General features: G+C 44.0%; 2 protein-coding genes across 9 annotated transcripts in view; one reads left to right on the top strand and one right to left on the bottom strand.

Annotated features, from left to right (window-relative positions):
• Positions 1-7,945, bottom strand: part of Anln (anillin actin binding protein) — a 63,904-nt gene extending 55,959 nt beyond the window's left edge. For all 5 annotated transcript variants that reach the window (XM_036192135.1, XM_036192138.1, XM_036192136.1 and 2 more), the window contains exons 1-2: positions 7,913-7,945; positions 241-394 (exon numbers count right to left, since the gene is read on the bottom strand). In XM_036192135.1, the coding sequence (XP_036048028.1) occupies positions 241-394; positions 7,913-7,930 (172 nt within the window). In that variant the 5' untranslated portion in view covers positions 7,931-7,945. The remainder of the gene's footprint in view (positions 1-240; positions 395-7,912) is intronic.
• Positions 7,883-18,379, top strand: part of Kiaa0895 (KIAA0895 ortholog) — a 54,624-nt gene continuing 44,127 nt past the window's right edge. For 2 of the 4 annotated variants that reach the window (XM_036192141.1, XM_036192142.1), the window contains exons 1-2: positions 8,239-8,518; positions 10,179-10,248. Coding sequence is in view for 2 of the 4 variants with exons in the window: in XM_036192143.1 (XP_036048036.1) it covers positions 7,883-7,999; positions 10,185-10,248 (181 nt within the window). In the remaining 2 variants the exon portion in view is untranslated. Of the gene's footprint in view, positions 8,000-8,238; positions 8,519-9,031; positions 9,051-10,178; positions 10,249-18,379 lie in introns of those variants that run through there. The other 2 variants (XM_036192143.1, XM_036192140.1) reach the window with 2 other exon arrangements.

Consider the following 18,379-nt stretch of genomic DNA (forward strand, 5'->3'; position numbering starts at 1 on the left):
AAAATAAAGATAAGTAAATCACAAAAAGTTTTAAATTTTTGAAGTTAAGAACATGAATTTCATAGATAACCAAGTTCTCTGTTCTGGCTTCTGGCAGATTTGAGACCCGATCTAACGACTGAAAGGTAAGGCTGGTGCATTTGTCTCCCAAAGACTGTTTTTTAATGTGCATAATGAAATGTTTGGGGCTTATGTTTTCCAAAATCCATGCCACTTTTTATTTTCCCGCCGTCTTTTTACCTTCACCCCCTGACAGGGGCTGCTGATTACTTGCTTCTGAAAGCGGCTCTCTGCCTCGCTTGGCGTGTAGTGCAGACCTTGCTGCTGCCGTGGGCCTCTCAGCCATTTTTCTCTGAAGATTCTCTCGTCTGGCACGGGTTCGTTCAAGCAACTTCTATATTGTACCAGTGTTAAACACAAGGTTAGCCAAAGGTTGACAAAACCTTAGATGCCTTCTAAACCAACAACTGTTATGCAGGATAACAGTCAAAGACATTTAAATTCCAAGTAATCAAACCAAGATTTACCAAATGAATAGGCACCCCAGCATCAGAATTACTAGATTCAATATAAATATTAATGAGCAGTGTGTAAAGATACTTACATAAGATTTTACATGCTGCTAGTTTTCTGTTCTACTCAAAAGGTATAATTTGAGACTGGGGTGATAGTTTAGTGGATAAAGAATCTGCTGCACAAGCATAAAGACCTAAATTCGGATCCCCGATACCCACAGAAAGCCAAGCATGGTGGCATGCATCAGGAACCACTGGGGAAGGACAGGGTCAGGATTCTTAAAACTCAATCTAGCCAACCAGTGAGTCAGGGTGGGTGAAAAATCCTGTCGCAAAACCTAAGGTGAAGAAAGACTGAGGAAGAAGCAGGCCAAAGCCTTGCCTCCAGGTGCACACATAGCCCAGGGAGCACATACACACACAAAGGAAATCTGTATCACCCTGCTTGAATCTGTGCTGGCTGCCAGGCCTTATGATTTGCTTTGACTAGTAACATATGGCTGCAGTAACACACTATGTGACTAAAAGTCTTACAGTCTCTGCACTCCCTTTCTTGGACCAGCACTGAAGGGACACTAGCCTTGCCCTCCGCCATTCCCTCCGCCGTGCTAAAAACCTTTAGATTGCATCCCTAAAGCTAGCCACCAAGGTCTAGTCCCTTATTTGGCCACTTCCTCCTCCTAAGGCTGACTACCAAAGTCCAGCAATCAAAGCCCCTTTTGGTTCACGTAATTAACATGGCCAATTAAAATCAAAGGCCTCATCCTAACACAGGTTTCCCCCTTTACCTTTGTAAACTGCTGTTTGTCTATGTGCTATGTCTGACTCCCCTCTATCCAGAGGCGTCCTCTGTCCCTCTGGGACAAATACCCCTTCCCCTTCCCTCGTCCCTTTCCCCTCATCCCTTCTCCCCTTTACCACCCAGCCCAGCCCATTCTAACATAGACCTCCCCCTTTCCTCCTCTTAAAAATTACACCTGCAGGGTCACTTGCTGCTGTTTTCTGCCTGAGTCAGAAGCAGCCGCAGTAACTTTTCCTCCCCACTGAATAAAGGCTCTCTCTGTGAAAACAGGTGTTTGGGTGTGCTTTGGGCCTAATCAGAGGTCAGGGAGGAAGCCAGCACTGTTTGGGGTTCTCCCTCAGGCACATCATGTGAAAAGTCCAGGTTTGGCATGCTAGAGAAACAACTCCACTGAAAGCCAGCATCATGTCACCTAGCTCCAGATAGTTTTTCCGAACATTAAGAAATGCTACAGACTCCAGGCAAAACCAACTGATGAACAGCAGCCAGTTGAGCCCAGCACAAAGTCCTGCTCCAGTGAATAAGTGGCTATGGATGTGGAGGAGCGGGGGGGCGGGGGGAGTACAGTGAGATCGCTCAGGAGGATAGTGCATATGCTGCAAAGCTTGATGCTGGAATTCAGTCCCTGGAACCTCCGCGATGGAAGGAAAGAACCAACTGTTTTCTGAGTTCCACACATGTGCCTGCCTGGCATGCGTGCACTACTACCCACAAACACAAGTAAATAAATGTAATTTTTTTACATTTTGTAAACATGCACACATCCATCTATCTACATGCCCATGGAGGCCAGAAGAAGTAGTTGTGAACCACTTAATGTAGGTGCTGGGAACAGAACTCCATTCCTCTGGAAAAACAGCTTTGTTTAACCACTGAACCATCTCTACCAAGAAAAACTTTAAATTAAAAAAAATTATGAGTATATGCTGCATATATGCAAACAACATGCATACCTGTACCCATGGAGGTCAGAAAAGACATTTGCCACTGGAACAGGGAACTACGGATGGCTATCAATTACCATATAGGTGCTGGGAACAAAGCCCAAGACGCCTGCAAGAGCAACATGTGCTCTTCACCACTAGCCATCTCTCTAGCTGACCCCCCCTCCATTAAAAAAAAATTAACAGAAAGTAGTTGTTGTTTAAGTCAGTATGCTAGACAGAAAAATGGTCCCTCAAAAATGCTTGTGTTCTAATCTTTTGGAATCTTGAAGTGCAAACACTACCAGGGGTTATCTGAGGGGACCCCCGCGAAGCACAGTGGTTCTTAGTTACAGTGGGAAAAGGAGACAGGAAGATCTGTCAGGAAGACAATGACAGAAGCAGATGTCAGAATGTTGAGAATAAAGCTCTGAAAACGGACAAAGGTGCCAGAAGCCAAGGTATGCAGAGGAATTAGAAGTTGAAAGGTCTGGGAAATAGATCTTCTCCTAGAGCTCATGTGGTGACATATTATGTCCCCTTTTAAACTTGCCTGAGGATCAGAGGACAGCCACTAGATTAGACATAGAGGTCAGGCAGTGGTAGCACACACCTTTAACCCCAGTACTTGAGATCTCACACCTTTGCTTGGGAGGCACACATGCCTTTAACCCCAGGAGGTAATATGGCAGGAAGCAAAAAGGTATATAAGGCACGAGGATAAAGGAACTCACTCTCTTTAGGCTGAGGATTTCATAGAGGTAAGAGCTAATGGCTGGCTGTTCTGCTCCTCTGATCTTTCAGCTTTCACCCTGATATCTGGCTCTGGGTTTTTTATTAAAAGACCATCTAAGATTCGAACAACAGCTTCCAGAGGAATGAAATCTTACCCACACTTGACTCTGACTTGATAAAACCCACTTCAGAGCTATGACTTACAGAACTGAAAAACAGTAAGTGTCTAAGTCACTAATTTGTTTGGTTTTTGAGGCAGGTCTCCTGGACCTCATTATGTAGACCAGGCTAGCCTCAAACCCACAAAAGATGCACTAGCCTCTGCCTCCTGAGTGCTGGGATTAAAGATGTGCAACACAATGCCCAGCTTAAGTCACTAAATTTATAATTTGTTACAGCTTCAAAACTAATAGATGCTCAGATCTGAAGTTGTGACAAACAGCAAATAAATGACCCAAATAGGAATTCTTTCATAACCCACTTCCCAAGGAGAAAAATGCTAAATAATCTTGTGTTTTATTAAATAAATACTAATATAAAATAAAATAGTTATACTTCAAAGCTTAGCCACTGGTAAAATCATAAATATTCCTTTTTTCTTACTCTGAATCAATAGACATTCCTATTTGAATCACTGTGGTATAAAACAATTTATTCTCCCTCAAATGTTCACAATTAAAGGACACGGATAATCATTACCCTGCATACATAGGACAGTAATTAGTACAGATTGAGGATGAAGCTATTTATTTGACCTGGTTAATTCCTTGATTAAAAGAGAACAATTTTTAAGACCCCTTAGAAGGAGCACGAGGCCTACCAAGTGTGGCAGCCACTCTTGTAGTCCCGGCACTTGCAAGGCTGGGGGAAGAGGTAGAAAGATCCTGAGTGGGAAGCCAGTATGGGATACAAAACCAGTTCAAGCTGGCCTGGTCTCTAAGGCAAAACCCCACCTAAAACAAAACATGCATTAAATCTGGGTTAAGGCACAACCCTCCACACTTAGAATATCTTCTAAGTTAGAAGATATTCATTGAAATATTCATTCATTGAAAGGAGCAACACTCAATCTAAATGCCGTGCAATTAAAATATTTTATGAGCCCAAGACCTTCCCCTAAAGAAGTCTCCTTCAACTAACTCAAAGATGATCAGACTGCTATACAAATTCCTAACAGTTTGATAATCTCTGTCCATAAAGTACATCACTGAAAAAGCAAAACCACCCTATTATATCCATCCATGGACACGCCCAGCATTCCACTCCATGAGTCAAGCACTTGAGTCAACTGCCATGAGCAATGACTCACAACAGGAGATGTGGCTTTGCCATTCAAATGCACACAGTGCTCTACTGTTTGCAATGGAGTCAAAACTCAGATGATAAAAGAAAATAAAATTTAAATACTCTAAAGAACAAAACAAGGGTAATAAGTGCCAAAGCCTTTTTATTGAAGAAATATGTCCTCTAAATTACATAAATGTAAGTGCTCGGTATTTTAAGTAGACCTTCCTTATATTGCATCATTTAAATATAAAATATTTTTCTCCCCTCCAAAAAAAAATAAGGTAGAGAACATAAAAAGGAAAGCAGTGGGAAAGAGGGATGAATTAAAACCAAGTAAAATGACACCTATGTATGAAAATGCTGTGATAAAAACCCGTTACCTAGAATGCTATGTCAATTTTTTTAATGCCACCTTCAGTTGGGTGTGACAGTGCACACATATAATCCTAGTACTCTGAGGATGGAGACAGGAGGATCAGGACATCAAGGCCAGTCTCGTCTACATAGCAAGTGACAGAAGTTGGAGACCAGCATGGGATACATGAAATCCTATCTCAAACAGAGTGTTGGGGGTGTATCTCAGTCTTTACAAGGACTATGTTCAATCCCGAATACCAGAAATAAAACTTCTATCTGATATGTTAATTCATCAAGATGCTTTTAACTATGTCTGATGTTGGAGAAAAGATCTCTGAGCAGGAGAAAACAGTCCATTCAGAATGCACACATTCTGGAAGGAACCACACATCTAACAGCAAGTGAAGTATGTGATTTGGCAAGGACACTCCACAGATGAACTTGCAGACTGGAGGTTAAATGTGAGTTTACAGAGCAGAAAAGGTAGATAAAGTGAGGGCATGCTGGACTTCAGGGCAGCAGGGAAAAGAAAAACCCAAGAAAGAGTGTTTACCAGGACTGCAGCACTGGAAACAGGAGTTACTAAGAGAATTAGACACTAATGTCCTGCCATGGAAGAGTGTTCACCAGAACTGTAGCACTGGAAACAGGAGTTACTAAAAGAATCAGACACTAATGTCCTGCCATGGAAGAGTGTTCACCAGAACTGTAGCACTGGAAACAGGAGTTACTAAGAGAATCAGACACTAATGTCCTGCCATGGAAGAGTGTTCACCAGGACTGCAGCACTGGAAACAGGAGTTACTAAGAGAATCAGACACTAATGTCCTGCCACTAATGTAGCGAGTTCACTTCTTTCTGTTTTATGACAGCATTGGTAAGGAATCACCCTGAGAGGATTTTTTAAAAATAATCCTCAGCCGGGCGGTGGTGGCGCACACCTTTAATCCCAGCACTTGGGAGGCAGAGCCAGGCGGATCTCTGTGAGTTTGAGGCCAGCCTGGGCTACAGCCTGAGTTCCAGGAAAGGAGCAAAGCTACACAGAGAAACCCTGCCTCAAAAAACCAAAACAAACAAACAAAAACAAAAACAAAAAAATTTTTTTTTTCTGTGTTGCATGGTTTTGGGTAAGACACTTGTTGAAAAAGTCATTTACACTGACATTCGGTCTTTTTTTTAGTCCCCCCCCAAAAAAAAACTATATCAGAAATTCATTTCACAGTACAAAAATGTTACGAAGGCTGTTATTGAGCACCTAGTAGTTGGAACTCACTCACCATGTCCTCATTACCAATTAAGGTAAAGATGTCAGAGCTGTGATTCCAACTGCAACGGACTTAGCTTTTCATAATGTAAGCTACGAGTTAAGGCACGCACATTTCCAAACACATTCCAAAATAGCCCAAACAGGAAGTTATTTTCATCTGAGTTTTGTACTAGCTTCGAAAGGGCATTTTAAAGTAAAAGTGCAAATTTCAACCAACTTCCCAAAATGTTTTCTTCTCGTCGGTTACTAAGAACGTATAGCATTACTCAGAGTAATTTTATTTTTTTAGTAACATAATATTATTGTTAATGTCAATATAATCTAGAATTGTGGTAATTTTTACTGGCATGCAAGTTTTAAGAATACATGTTTTCAATAGGCATATATTTTGAGACAAGGGTTCTCTGTGTAGCCCTGGCTGTCCTGGAACTCGCTCTGTAGACCAGGCTGGCTTGAACTCAGATCCTCCTGCCACTGCTTCCTGAGTACTGGGATTAAAGGTGTGTGCCACCACCACCCAGCTGACATAATTTTTTTTAAAACATTCACTGTCAGTGACAGATATTTGGTAAATAGTCATCCCTATTCTCTAAAGCTGCTACAAAATATGTCCTAGATGTTTCTATTAGAATATTTTTTTTTCAGTTCATTTATTTATATGTGTATGGGTGTTTAGTCTTCATCACATGTCTATCTATCTGGTGCCTGTGGAGGCCAGAAGAAAGCATTGGATTCCTGAGACTGGAGTTACAGACTGCTGTGAGACTGGAATGGGTACTGGGACTTGAACCTGGGTCCTCTGGCAGAGCAGGGTTCTTAACAGCTGAGCCATCTCTCCATCCCTCTTCTGGAATTATTAAAGTTAATAAAGTGTTGTTTCCCTCAAGATAACAGAGAACTTAAAATGTGGGAAAAGCCTGCCATGTTGAAACTTTAATTGTTGAAACCCTAAACGTCTTGGGCTTAGCTTATGACTAAGTTATGCACTTAAGTACACTACCCAAATTAAATTACTACTATCTTCTATGACATTTTCCAATGTAGTACATTGTAAGCCCACTTTGCAAAACTCACAATATAGTCTTGAAATATGCACAACAGTTTAAAGAAAGAGAAACAAAGAAAAAGAGGAACTGCCTTGGAATAAGAGTGGGCAAAAAGCAACGGGAAATTCCTTTATGTCAGTGCACAGCTGCAACATGAAGCTAAAACTAGAGATAAATAATAGGATTAACATCGTGAGGAAGGTTTTGTTTGGAATGATATGCTACATAAACACTTCAGTGCACTAACCTTACATCACACGCTAGTAAATTTTGGTTTGTTCAATAAGCCTGTTTCCTTTCTATCCATGTTAATCCTGCGCATGAGATTTCTGAAGTTAGCAGAGCAGTGACGTCTGGAGGAACTAGATGCTAAAGCACCTGCTCACTTGGACTTGGCTGATTTCATCACAGGATTCTTAAGTGCACAGCTCCTCAGGGCCCCTGAACCCTCTATCACTCCCCATCAGATTCCAAGCACTCAGTCCGAGTCACTGGACCGACTCCACCCTGCCAACTATCCCAGCTTTCCGGGAGGGCCGGGCCCAGCAGGCCCCAAGCCGCCCTCTCCCAGGAGAAGAAGGCAAGACTTCGGATAAAGGAGGGGGGCGCGCTTGAAGTCACTGGGAACCCAAGGGCAGGGGCAGGCTAGAGCAGTCCGGCACTCGCACCTAGTGCCAGCACTTGGGAGGTGGAGGCAGGCCAGCCTCGGCTACACGGAGTTCGGGGCTAGTGTGGGGTTTTTGAGGCCCTGTCTTCCCTGCCTTCCCCAGAGCCTGAAGCTTGCCCGTTTCCCCTGAAACAGCCCGAGCTACAGGCGCAGCAGCAGAGCCGGGAAGGGCTGCGACCCCGCGGCTTCCGCCCGGACTGCGCGCTCGCGGTGCGCACGCGCGACGCTGCCCGCCGGTGGGCCGCAGGCTGACAGCCAGCGCGGGCGGGGGTCCGCGGGGCTCATGGTTCACAGCACCCGCAGAGTCTCTCACCTCCGTGAACGGGTCCATCGCCCCAGGCCTCACGCGTGGACTACGAGACGGTGGGTCCGGCGGTTCGAATTCAGGAAGAGGAAAGAGGTGAGTGCGGGCTCGGCACAGCTCCTGGAGGAAGGCAGGCGTCCGGGCGGCGGGGCTCTCCCACACCCAGTCGCCTCGGGCCTCGGCACCGGGGTCTGTCGGCTACCACGGCCGTTCAAAATTTGAATTTCAGCGCCCCGGACGGCGCGCATGCGCGCGGGCGGGGCGGGGGGGCGGGGCCGGCCAGGCCGCGAGTCCCCGCCCCCGAGCGCGGTCACGTGACCCCCGCGGCGCTCTGCCGGGGCTGCGAGCTGCGGGCCTCCTCCCTGGCCGGCGCGGGTGGGGACGCTGCTGCCGTTGAACTGCCTGCGGAGAGCGCCTGCTGCCACGCACGCACCCACGCATGCCCTAGCGGGTCCGTTCGTGACTCCGTCCGCTCCCGCCGCCCCGCCCTTTTACTCGGTGGGCCTTACGAACCCGGTCCGGGTCCCGCTGGTCCTGGAGCCTGATGGTAACTTGTCTCCTGCCACCAGAAGTGGCGTCGGACTGCAAGCTTGACCCTCCCGAGAGGCTACTCTGGTGGGTTCCCCACACTCGCATCTAGTAACCAGTTCCTTGACCTTGGGGAAAATGAGATAACAGTAGTGGACCGTGCGACAAGTTCGTTCACAGGCCCTTCGGTTTCAAGTCCCGGCCGCCACCTGGACCCAGTGTCAGCACCGAGAAAGCCTGCTGGTTCAGTCCTCCACATTTGGGAGAAGGCACAGTCGAAGAGCCCGTGTTTAATTAAAGTTCCCGTTTACCAGCCAGTAAGCAGGGCAGAAGCTACTTCCCCAATATCTCTTAATCCGAGTCTCTTTTTCCACTTCCTGGGAAGGGTCTTTTGGAGATCCTCAGTGCCTATCCTTTGACCTTCAGAGACAGGCTTTCCACGAAGCAGTGTCTTAACAAAACAGGCTGTCAAGCCCCTGACTGTAGAACTGTTTCCCTTTATACCAAAAAAAGTTGAGAAAGCACTGAAATCTGCATGCTCTGTGTGCCAGGTTGGTGCTACGGGACCTAAAGTCCTTAGGAGAGTGTGTAAAAGAAAAATACATTAACAAGGCCTATGGTGAGTCCATGTGTGCTAAATGGGCCCGAGACAGGATCGAGTGTGCTTTCCTTGTTGAGCAGAAAATCATTGTGAACGTGTTGAAGGGTCAAGTAAAGAGTCAGAAAACTAAAACCAGGAAGCTTGGGACCAGTAACAGGGTCCATGCTATAAAGGTACTTGCTGCCAAGCCTTAAGACCTGAATTCTAGGCCCAGAATCAGTTCCAGCAAATTGTCCTCTGACCTGCACACACACACACACAATAAATAAATCTAAAAACAACAACGAAAAATGATCTATAGATTGTAATAAATCAAATTCTGGGCAAGGAATAAGAGTAACTTCTTAAGAATCCAGCTTCCACACTGGGTCTACAGTATAAACTTTCTCAGTTCCTTGGAGCTGTAGAGAAAAAATGAGAAGAGCTGTGTCTAAGTGTGTAGTGTGTGTGGGTGGGGGGGATGGGGTTGTTAGAATGTAAGTCAAATGGGCTGCCTATGAACAAAAAGGAAAGGATGCCTGAACCTAAGGGGTGTGTGCATGTGGGGTGTGGCTGTCAGTCTTGGGAATGAGTCATTGGAAATTTATGTAGCCGTTGTGCCTTGTGGCTGTCGCCTCTAGCCAGCTTGAACAAAGCAGTATGGCTACTCTGAACTTACAGTCTCTCACTTAAGATGATAGCCAAGGAGCTGGAGAGATGGTTGAGCAATCAAGATCACTGGCTGGTCTTCCCAAGGACCCAGCTTCACTTCCCAGCACCCACGTGCTGGCTCATCTTTAACTCCAGTCCCAGGTGTCCAGCTTCCTTCAGCCTCTGTGGACACCAGGTAGGCACATGGTGCACATACATACATACATGCAGACAGAACATCCACACACAAAAAAACCATCTTTTTAAAAAGACTAGAATCTCAAGCAGAGATAATGAGCCCTAGAAAAATGAGTATTTCTTCTTTTGAATGATCTGTTCTTTCAAACAAATAATTATGTCTCTAGTAGTTAAAATTAATAGCTAAAACAAAAATGTCATAGCATTAACTTCAAGGACACTACAAATTTATACATTTCCAGTTAATTTTTCAAAATAAACATACATTCTCACAATTGACAAAATAATACAATAACTTAGATATTTGTATTTTTACAGAGAGAGAAAAGGCCAAGACCTGACCAGAAGGCAGTGGCAGGAGGCATCAGACAGAAGTTCTCCGCCTCAGGTTATCTGGCTGACCAGCCTCTTCTTTTATATGTGTATCGTAATAAGGAAGAAGAACTACAAGAAGTTAATATCAAGTCGGGCACAGGATGATTTTTGTGCAGGACTAACCTTAGCCCATAGTGAGTTCCCAGCCAGCTTGGGCTGCCTAGTAAGGCCTTGTTTCAAACACAAACAGCATTTTATATGCAGGTGGTCATAGTGGTAGGTGCTTGTAATCCCAGCCCCTTCAGATAGGCTACCATGAGAGGATCACCAATTTGAAGCCAGCCTGGGTCATTTAGTGAGATTCTGTCCTAACTAAAATGGGGTTGTCAGGTGGTGTGGTGGCACACACCTTTAGTCCCAGCACTCAGGAGGCAGAGCCAGGTGGATCTCTGTGAGTTCGAGGCCAGGGTGGGCTACAGAGAAAGATCCAGGACAGGCACTGAAACTACACAGGTTTTGAGAAACCCTGTCTCGAAAAACCAAATAAAATAAATAAATAAATAAATAAATAAATAAATAAATAATAAAAGAACAATGGGCTTGGGTGTGGCCCAGTGACAGTGCTTGTATAGCATGTAGGAGAGGCCTGCCCTGCGTATTGTCCTTACTACTGGAGCAGGTAGGAGAGTACCACTCTATTCTTTCCTTCCTCTTCACATCTCGTCCCATTTCTGCTTTCATGTGATTTGTTTTCTTTTTTTGTTTGTTGTTGTGACCTAATGAGTTTAATTAAGATTACTTGCAGGGAAATGGGCTTTATTTTATTTAGTTACTTGTTTTCCTCTGTTTTGTTTTGAGCCAGAGTCTCATGTAGTCCAGGCTGGCTTCCCACTCCCTATGTAGCTGAGGCTAGCTCTGAAGTTTGGATCCCCCTACCCCCCAGCCTCCCAGATGCTAGGATTATAGGCGTGTAGACTATGGCTGAGGTTCCCAGCCTCTGTTGGGTTCCACTTGCTTCTTAGAATCAAACATTTTAATGACATTCTCCTTAGCTTTTTGTCCTCCTTGCTGAATTAATTTGCCTGCCTCTAACTTCTTTTTCTACTTTTCCTGGCTTGCTAAGTTAAGCATTTCCTGAAAAAGATATTGAGCCAATTTCATTTCTCATTTGTTTAACCAATCAAATCTTCAAGGTCACTCAGGATCCTTTGTCTTACCCTTTGAATCCCTGTCACATTCTCCTCTACATTTTACATTCCACTTCTCTCCTCATTGAAAGTCATCCTACTATCCTATCCACTTAACTTTCAATGCCAAGAAAAGCCCTCGCTTATTATTACAATGAGGAGGAGGAGGAGGAGGATGTTTGGTTTTCTAAGACAGGGTTTCTTCTTGTAACAGCCATGGCTATCCTGGATTCACTCTGTAGACCAGGCTAGCCGCAAACTCATAGAGATCTGCCTGCTTCTGCCTCATGAGCTGGGATCAAAGGCGTGTGCCACCACAAGGCATATGCCACCACCTCCCGGCTCTCACTTTTTATCTACCCTTCCCCAAAAATCTTCTGTCTACCTTGTCAATGGGTCAGTGGCTTTCTTACCTTGATCCCACTATCAAAACGCCCTACCCATCACCTTGAATACCTAACTGTGAGCCGTATAGTATGTGTTAGGGATCTTCTGTGTAGTCAGGTGTGAGGTTCACCTTGAATACCTAACAGTGAGCCGTATAGTATGTGTTAGGGATCTTCTGTGTAGTCAACTGTGAGGTTCACCTTGAATACCTAACAGTGAGCCGTATAGTATGTGTTAGGGATCTTCTGTGTAGTCAGGTGTGAGGAGGTTGTGTTCCACTTTTCACCCCAGGTTGCGCTGTTTCATTCTGACATGACTTCAGACATAGAGAAAAACATAAAAAGTTTATGCATACACAAATAGAAAAAAAGAGCCCTGGCTCAGGGGATATAATCTTTTGAGACACTCATTATCTGTGTAATCTGTTGATAGCTGAGAAGTTGTTATGGACCATGTAATTTATATAGCTATAGTTATATACTCACATAGTATTCTGGGTGGGCAGGTGGGTGGCTTTTTCTCTCCTGCGTTACAAGAAAATGTGTAAGAATTCCACATGCCAGCAGTGTTCTTATATGTCTGCACACACTCCGGCTTGCACTGGTTCAACGTTTTAGCTTTTTCGTTGAGACACAGTTGGTGAAGAATTGTCTTAGGCCACACTAGGAAAGGAAAGGTCTGTGTGTATTTTTGTGATTCACAAAGATAAGCAGGCTGGGGCGCTGGTGGCGCACGCCTTTAATCCCAGCACTCGGGAGGCAGAGCCAGGCGGATCTCTGTGAGTTCAAGGCCAGCCTGGTCTACAGAGCGAGATCCAGGAAAATCGGAAAGCTACACAGAGAAACCCTGTCTCGAAAAAACAACAACAACAACAACAACAAAAAACAAAGATAAGCAAAAAAATTGTCACTTAATAATCTTAATTATACAGCACCCCATTTTGAAAAATCTTAAACTTGTTAAGCAGCTCCCAAGTTTGTGATTATTTTGTTGTTGTTGTGTTGTGTTTTGAGACAGGGTTTCTCTGTGTAGCCTTGGTTGTCCTGGAACTCACTTTGTAGACCAGGCTGGCCTGGAACCCAGAGATCCACCTGCCTCTGCCTCCAGAGTGCTGAGATTAAAGGCGTGCACCATGCCATGCCACTATGCCCTACTAAGTTTGTGATTATTAATAAAAAAATAATAAGTGCATCTAAATAATAAAATTCATTGATTTTTTTAAAAAATATTTTTATTATAAAGGTAAGAGAGAAAAGGGCACAAAACAAGTGAGCTGTTTGACTTTGTATTTGAGAAACTAATATATCAATTTCTGGGTCAGTGGAAGTAACTGTCGTTAATTTAAGATAAAAGAAGTAAATAACAAGAAGCCTGCCACGGCCATACAGTTTGTAAACAATGTAAGTTTCTGTATGTTTACTTGGTTGGGTCTGAGCGTCTATGGGCCTGGTGGGTGAGAGAGATTTGTCTTGACTGTGGGCCAGGCAGGAAAACTCTAACTACAACCATAGATCAATAAAAATTAGTAGATATCCACAGAATAGCCTACCCAACATACAGGGGATATACGTTCTTCTCAGTGGCACATGGAACCTCCCCTAAGGTTGTTCATAGTATAGGCCACAAAGCAAGCCTCAGTACAAAAACAAGATCCACCTACCTCTGCCTCCCAAGTGCTGGCATTAAAGAGGCCTGCCACCACCCTCAGGAAGAGACAAAATCTACCATGCAGATAGACATGGTGCTAGAGAAGGAGATGAGACTTCTATATCTTGATCTGCAGGTAACAGGTAAAATGAGAGTACAGCCTACCAGAACCTCTGGGGTACAGATGAGATAGTTCTATTCTTAGTGGGGGAAAGTATAGAGTATAAATGATCACATTTTAAAAAACCAGAGGGGTTGGGGATTCAGCTCAGTGGTAGAGTGCTTGCCTAACAAGCACAAGGCCCTAGGTTCAGTTCTCAGCTCCAGAAAAAAAAAACAGAGAGGGAGCTGATTTCTGTGTAACATCTGTGACCCCAAATCCCTCCCTCAATCCATGTAAAGGCAAAAGGAGAAAACCAATTCCATGATTTGTTGTTTGATACCGCAGGTCTGCCATGACGTCCTCACAGACACAAATCATATAAATAATAATAATAATAATAAACAACTTTTAATTAAGGAGAAAAAAATAAACAATCTAATGATATACCTCAAAGCACTAAAAGAAGTAATTCATACTCAAGTGCAGCCTATGGCAAGAAATAAAATTCAGAGCAGAAATTCATGAACTATAGAGACTTAAAAAACAATATAGAAAATTTAGCAGACACAAAGTTGTTCCTCTGAAAATGTATCACGATGGCCAACCCTTAGCCATATTAGCCAAAGACAGAGAAAGGGGACCCACGTTAATGAAATTAGAGAGAAGGGAGTTACAACAGACTCCAGCGAAATCCAAATGGTCATAAGGGAATATTTAAAAAACCTTTATTCCAACAAACTAGAAAGTCTAGTAGAAATGGGAAAATTTCTAAAGATGTATAATTTACTGAAATCAATCCAGAAGAATTAGACAACACTTAAAACAGATCCATGTCTTAGTTAGGGTTTCTGTTGCTGTGAAGAGACACCATGACCAAGGCAACTCTTATAAAGGAAAACATTTAATTGGGGTGGCTTACAGTTTCAGAGGTTTAGTCCATTATCATCATGGCAGAACATGGTGGCATGCAGGCAGACATGGTACTGGAGAAGGAGCTGAGAGTCCTACATCTTGATCTGCAGGCAACAGGAAGTGAACTGAATTAGGAGTACCTTGAGCATAGGGGACCTCAAAGCCCATCCCCACAGTGACACACTTCCTCCAACAAAGCCACACCTACTTAAACAAGGCCACCTCCTAATAGTGCCACTCCCACATTCTATTCACCCTCATAAGCTTGTCATAATATATATATCATAATGCAAAATGTGTTTAGTCCAACTTCAAAAGTCCCTATAATCTATCACAGTCTCGATGATGTTTTAAAGTTCAAAGTCTCTTTTGAAATTCATACAGTCTCTTAACTATAATCCCTATAAAATCAAATTCAAATAATAGATCACATAATTCCAACATACAATGACATGGGATATGCAGTATTGTTCCAAAATGTAAGGAAGGGAGCATAGTGAGGAAATACTGGACCAAAGCAAGTCCAAAAACCAGATTGGCGAACTCCAAACTCTGCATCTCCATGTCTGATGTCAAGGGTCTTCAGATCTCCCACTCCTTTCAGTTCTGTTGACTGCAACACACTTCTTTCTCTTGGGCTGGCTCTGCTTCCTATTAGCAGCTCTCTTTGGCAGGTATCCCATGACTCTGGCATGTCCAACGTCTTGGGGTCTCCAAGGAAATCCAGGGCTTCACTGTCAAAGCTTCATGCAATGGCCTCTCTGGTCTCCATGCAGGGACACCACTGACACATGACTGGCCTCAGTGGCCTTCCTTAGGCACAGAGGCAAACTCCATAATCCTTTTCTTCTATCCTTAAAGCCAACACCTCATGGCCAAAGCTGCAAAGTTCTGCTGCTTGGTGGGACTGGAACATGGCCGCCTGCTCTATTACATCTTCACCAGCTTTATCTTTTCCATGTTCCCTTCACCACCTAAGCTTGGCTGTCCTGAAACTGGATCTGTAGACCGGGCTGGCCTCAAACTCGGAGATCTGCCAGCTCTGCCTTCCCAGTGCTACAATTAAAGGCGTGCACCACCACACCCAACTCAGCTTTTCTTTAATTCCTTTTCACAAATTGGGTGGGATCTTCCTCTGAGGTCGCCACTCCCTTTATTCCATTTCTTTTTTTAATATAATTTATTTAACTTTATTTTATGTGCATTGGTGTGAAGGTATCCGATCCCCTGGACCTGGAGTTATAGACAGTTATGAACTGCCATGTGGATGCTGGGAAATGAATCCAGATCCTTCCGAAGAGCAGCCAGTGCTTTTAACCACTGAGCCATCTCTCCAGCCCCTTATTACATTTCTTTTTCTTCCTTCCTTCCTTCCTTCCTTCCTCCCTCCCTTCCTTCCTTCTTTTCCTTTCCTTTTACTTTTCCTTTCCTTTCATTTTTTCCTTTCCTTTCCTTTCCTTTCCTTTCCTCCTTTCCCCCTTTTTCCCTTTTCCTTTTTTCCCTTTTCCCTCCCTCCTCCTTTCCTTTCCTTCCCTCCTCCTTTCCTTTCCTTCCCTCCTCCTTTCCTTCCTTCCTTCCTTCCTTCCTGACAGGCTTCCTCTGTGTAGTTTTGGTTCTTGTCCTGGATCTTGCTCTGTAGACTAGGCTGACCTTGGACTCAGAGATCCGCCTGACTCTGCCTCCCTAGTGCTGGGATTAAAGGTGTGCGCCACCACCACCCAGCTCCCTTATTCCATTTCTTAATCTGTTTATCTTTTTGAACATAGGATTTAGCTCCATTCCACTTCCTGGTGCTCCTTTCCTCCTCAAATTATACATTTTGTATTTTTCCTTGCTCCATTTGTTCCTTTTCATTATACATCTTCATTTGAGTTAACTCTAATAACCACACAACAGAGTTTATACTAGATTGTTTTGAGTTTCCTCTGTCTGCCATTGGAATTAATCAAAAACTCTTCAAATTAGCCACAGGCAAACTTTTCAGACAGGGTAAAATGTAGCTACATTCTTCACAAAATTGTAAGAACGATTTCTAGGCTATATACTAAAATTCTCCCCTGAAACCTCTTGAGCCAGGCCCCCACAGTTCATCAAATCATATGCAACACCACTGTTTTTCATACTCCTACTAGGATGGCTCATTAAGCAGAATTTAAAGTGTTCAACTGTTTTTCTAATTCACAGTCCCAAGGTTCATATTCCTTCAAACAAAAGTATGGTCAAGCATCACAACAGTACCCTACCCCACTTATGCTACTAACATTTCTTAGTTAGGGTGTCTATTGCTGTGAAGAGACACCATGACCATAACAACTCTTATAAAAGAAACCATTTAATTGGGCCTGACTTATAGTTTCAGAGGTTTAGTCCATTATCATCATGACAGGACATTGCAGCGTGCAGGCAGACATGGTGCTGGAGAAGGATCTGAGCGTCCTACATTTTGATCTGTAGGCAGCAGGAAGTGAACTGAGCTAGGTATAGCTTAAGCATATGAGACCTCAAAGCCCGCTCCCACAGTTAACACTTTCTCCAACAAAGCCACACCTACTCCAACAAGGCCACACCTCCTAATAGTGCCACTCCCTATAGGCTTATGGGGGCCAATTACATTCAAACTACTAAAGTTCATAACCGGGAAGATGGTTGGATGAAAATAGTAATTAAAAGACTCTCCACAGGGGCCAGAAAGATGATTCAGCAGTTAAAAATGCTTGATACTTTTCTCAGGTCTCGACACCCATGTTGGGTAGCTCACAAACACTCCAGGGACCCTACATCCTCTTCTGGCTTCTTGTGGCACCCATACTCATCCATACACAAATATTAAGAAAAATAAAGTAAGAAAGGACAAGAACACTACCAAACTCATCCTGTGAAGTTCATGTAATTCTGATACCCAAAGTGGATGATGGTACAACTACAAACCAGCTTCTCTGCAAACATAGATACAATATAAAGTCAAGATCATGTTATGATCACACACCAGATTTGGTGGCACATGCTATAATCCTACCACTGGGCAGGGAGAGATAGGCAGATCTCCCGAGTACCAGCCATCGGGACTGCATAATGAAAGCCTGTCTCAAAAAACAAAACAAAAACAAAAACAAAAAAACATACATTACAAGCAAGTTGGTTTCATATGAGGGATTCAAGGTTGATTCAATATATGCAAATTAACAACCCACAAATCAACATAAAACACCAAACTAAAAGATTGAAAAACAGGCTCTTTGGACCAGGTAAGGCAGCAAGGAGCAGCCCAGCCATAGCTGAGCTGGGAACCTTTGAGGCAGCAAGGGGGAGGAGCTTGATGATCTGAAGGTGGAGCTGTGCCATTTACAGGTCACCTGAGCAACAGAGAGCTCCACACCCAAGCTCTCTAAGATCTGAGTTGTCCTCAAATCCATCACTGATGTCCTGACCATCATGAAGTCAAGCCCCTGGACTTGCAGCCCAGGCTGACAAAAGCGTCCTCCTCTGCTGGCAGACGGAGCAGAGAGAGGCAGCAGACTGTGAGGCAGCCGCAGAAACAGCCAAGGCTTCAGGTCTCCACAACAGGAAGTTCAGAGAGAGACAACATCCCACAATCATCTCAATGGATTCAGAAGAGGGGCTTGATGCAATTTCAGCATACATTGTGCTGGCTAGTTTGATGTCATCTTGACACTGGATAGATTCATTTTGAAAGAGGGGACCTCATTTGGTTCTTCCTTTCTTTTCTCCTCTTCTCTCTAGGCCTTGACTAAGGCCCCCTCTCAATCACAAAATCTAAAGATGATGCACATGTGGGGTTCAGAGGACAGCTTGTGGGAGTGGGTTCTGTGTCCTTCTACCGTATGGGTTCCAGGGATTGAACTCAGAGCATCAGGTTTGGCAGCAAGCCTTTACTGCCCAACAAAGATGTTATTGAAACAGAGACCCATGTAGTTCAGACTGGCCTCAAATTAAGGTTTCCCTCCATC

Source organism: Onychomys torridus, chromosome 7 (assembly GCF_903995425.1).
Source record: "Onychomys torridus chromosome 7, mOncTor1.1, whole genome shotgun sequence".
Classification (NCBI taxonomy): Eukaryota; Metazoa; Chordata; class Mammalia; order Rodentia; family Cricetidae; genus Onychomys; species Onychomys torridus.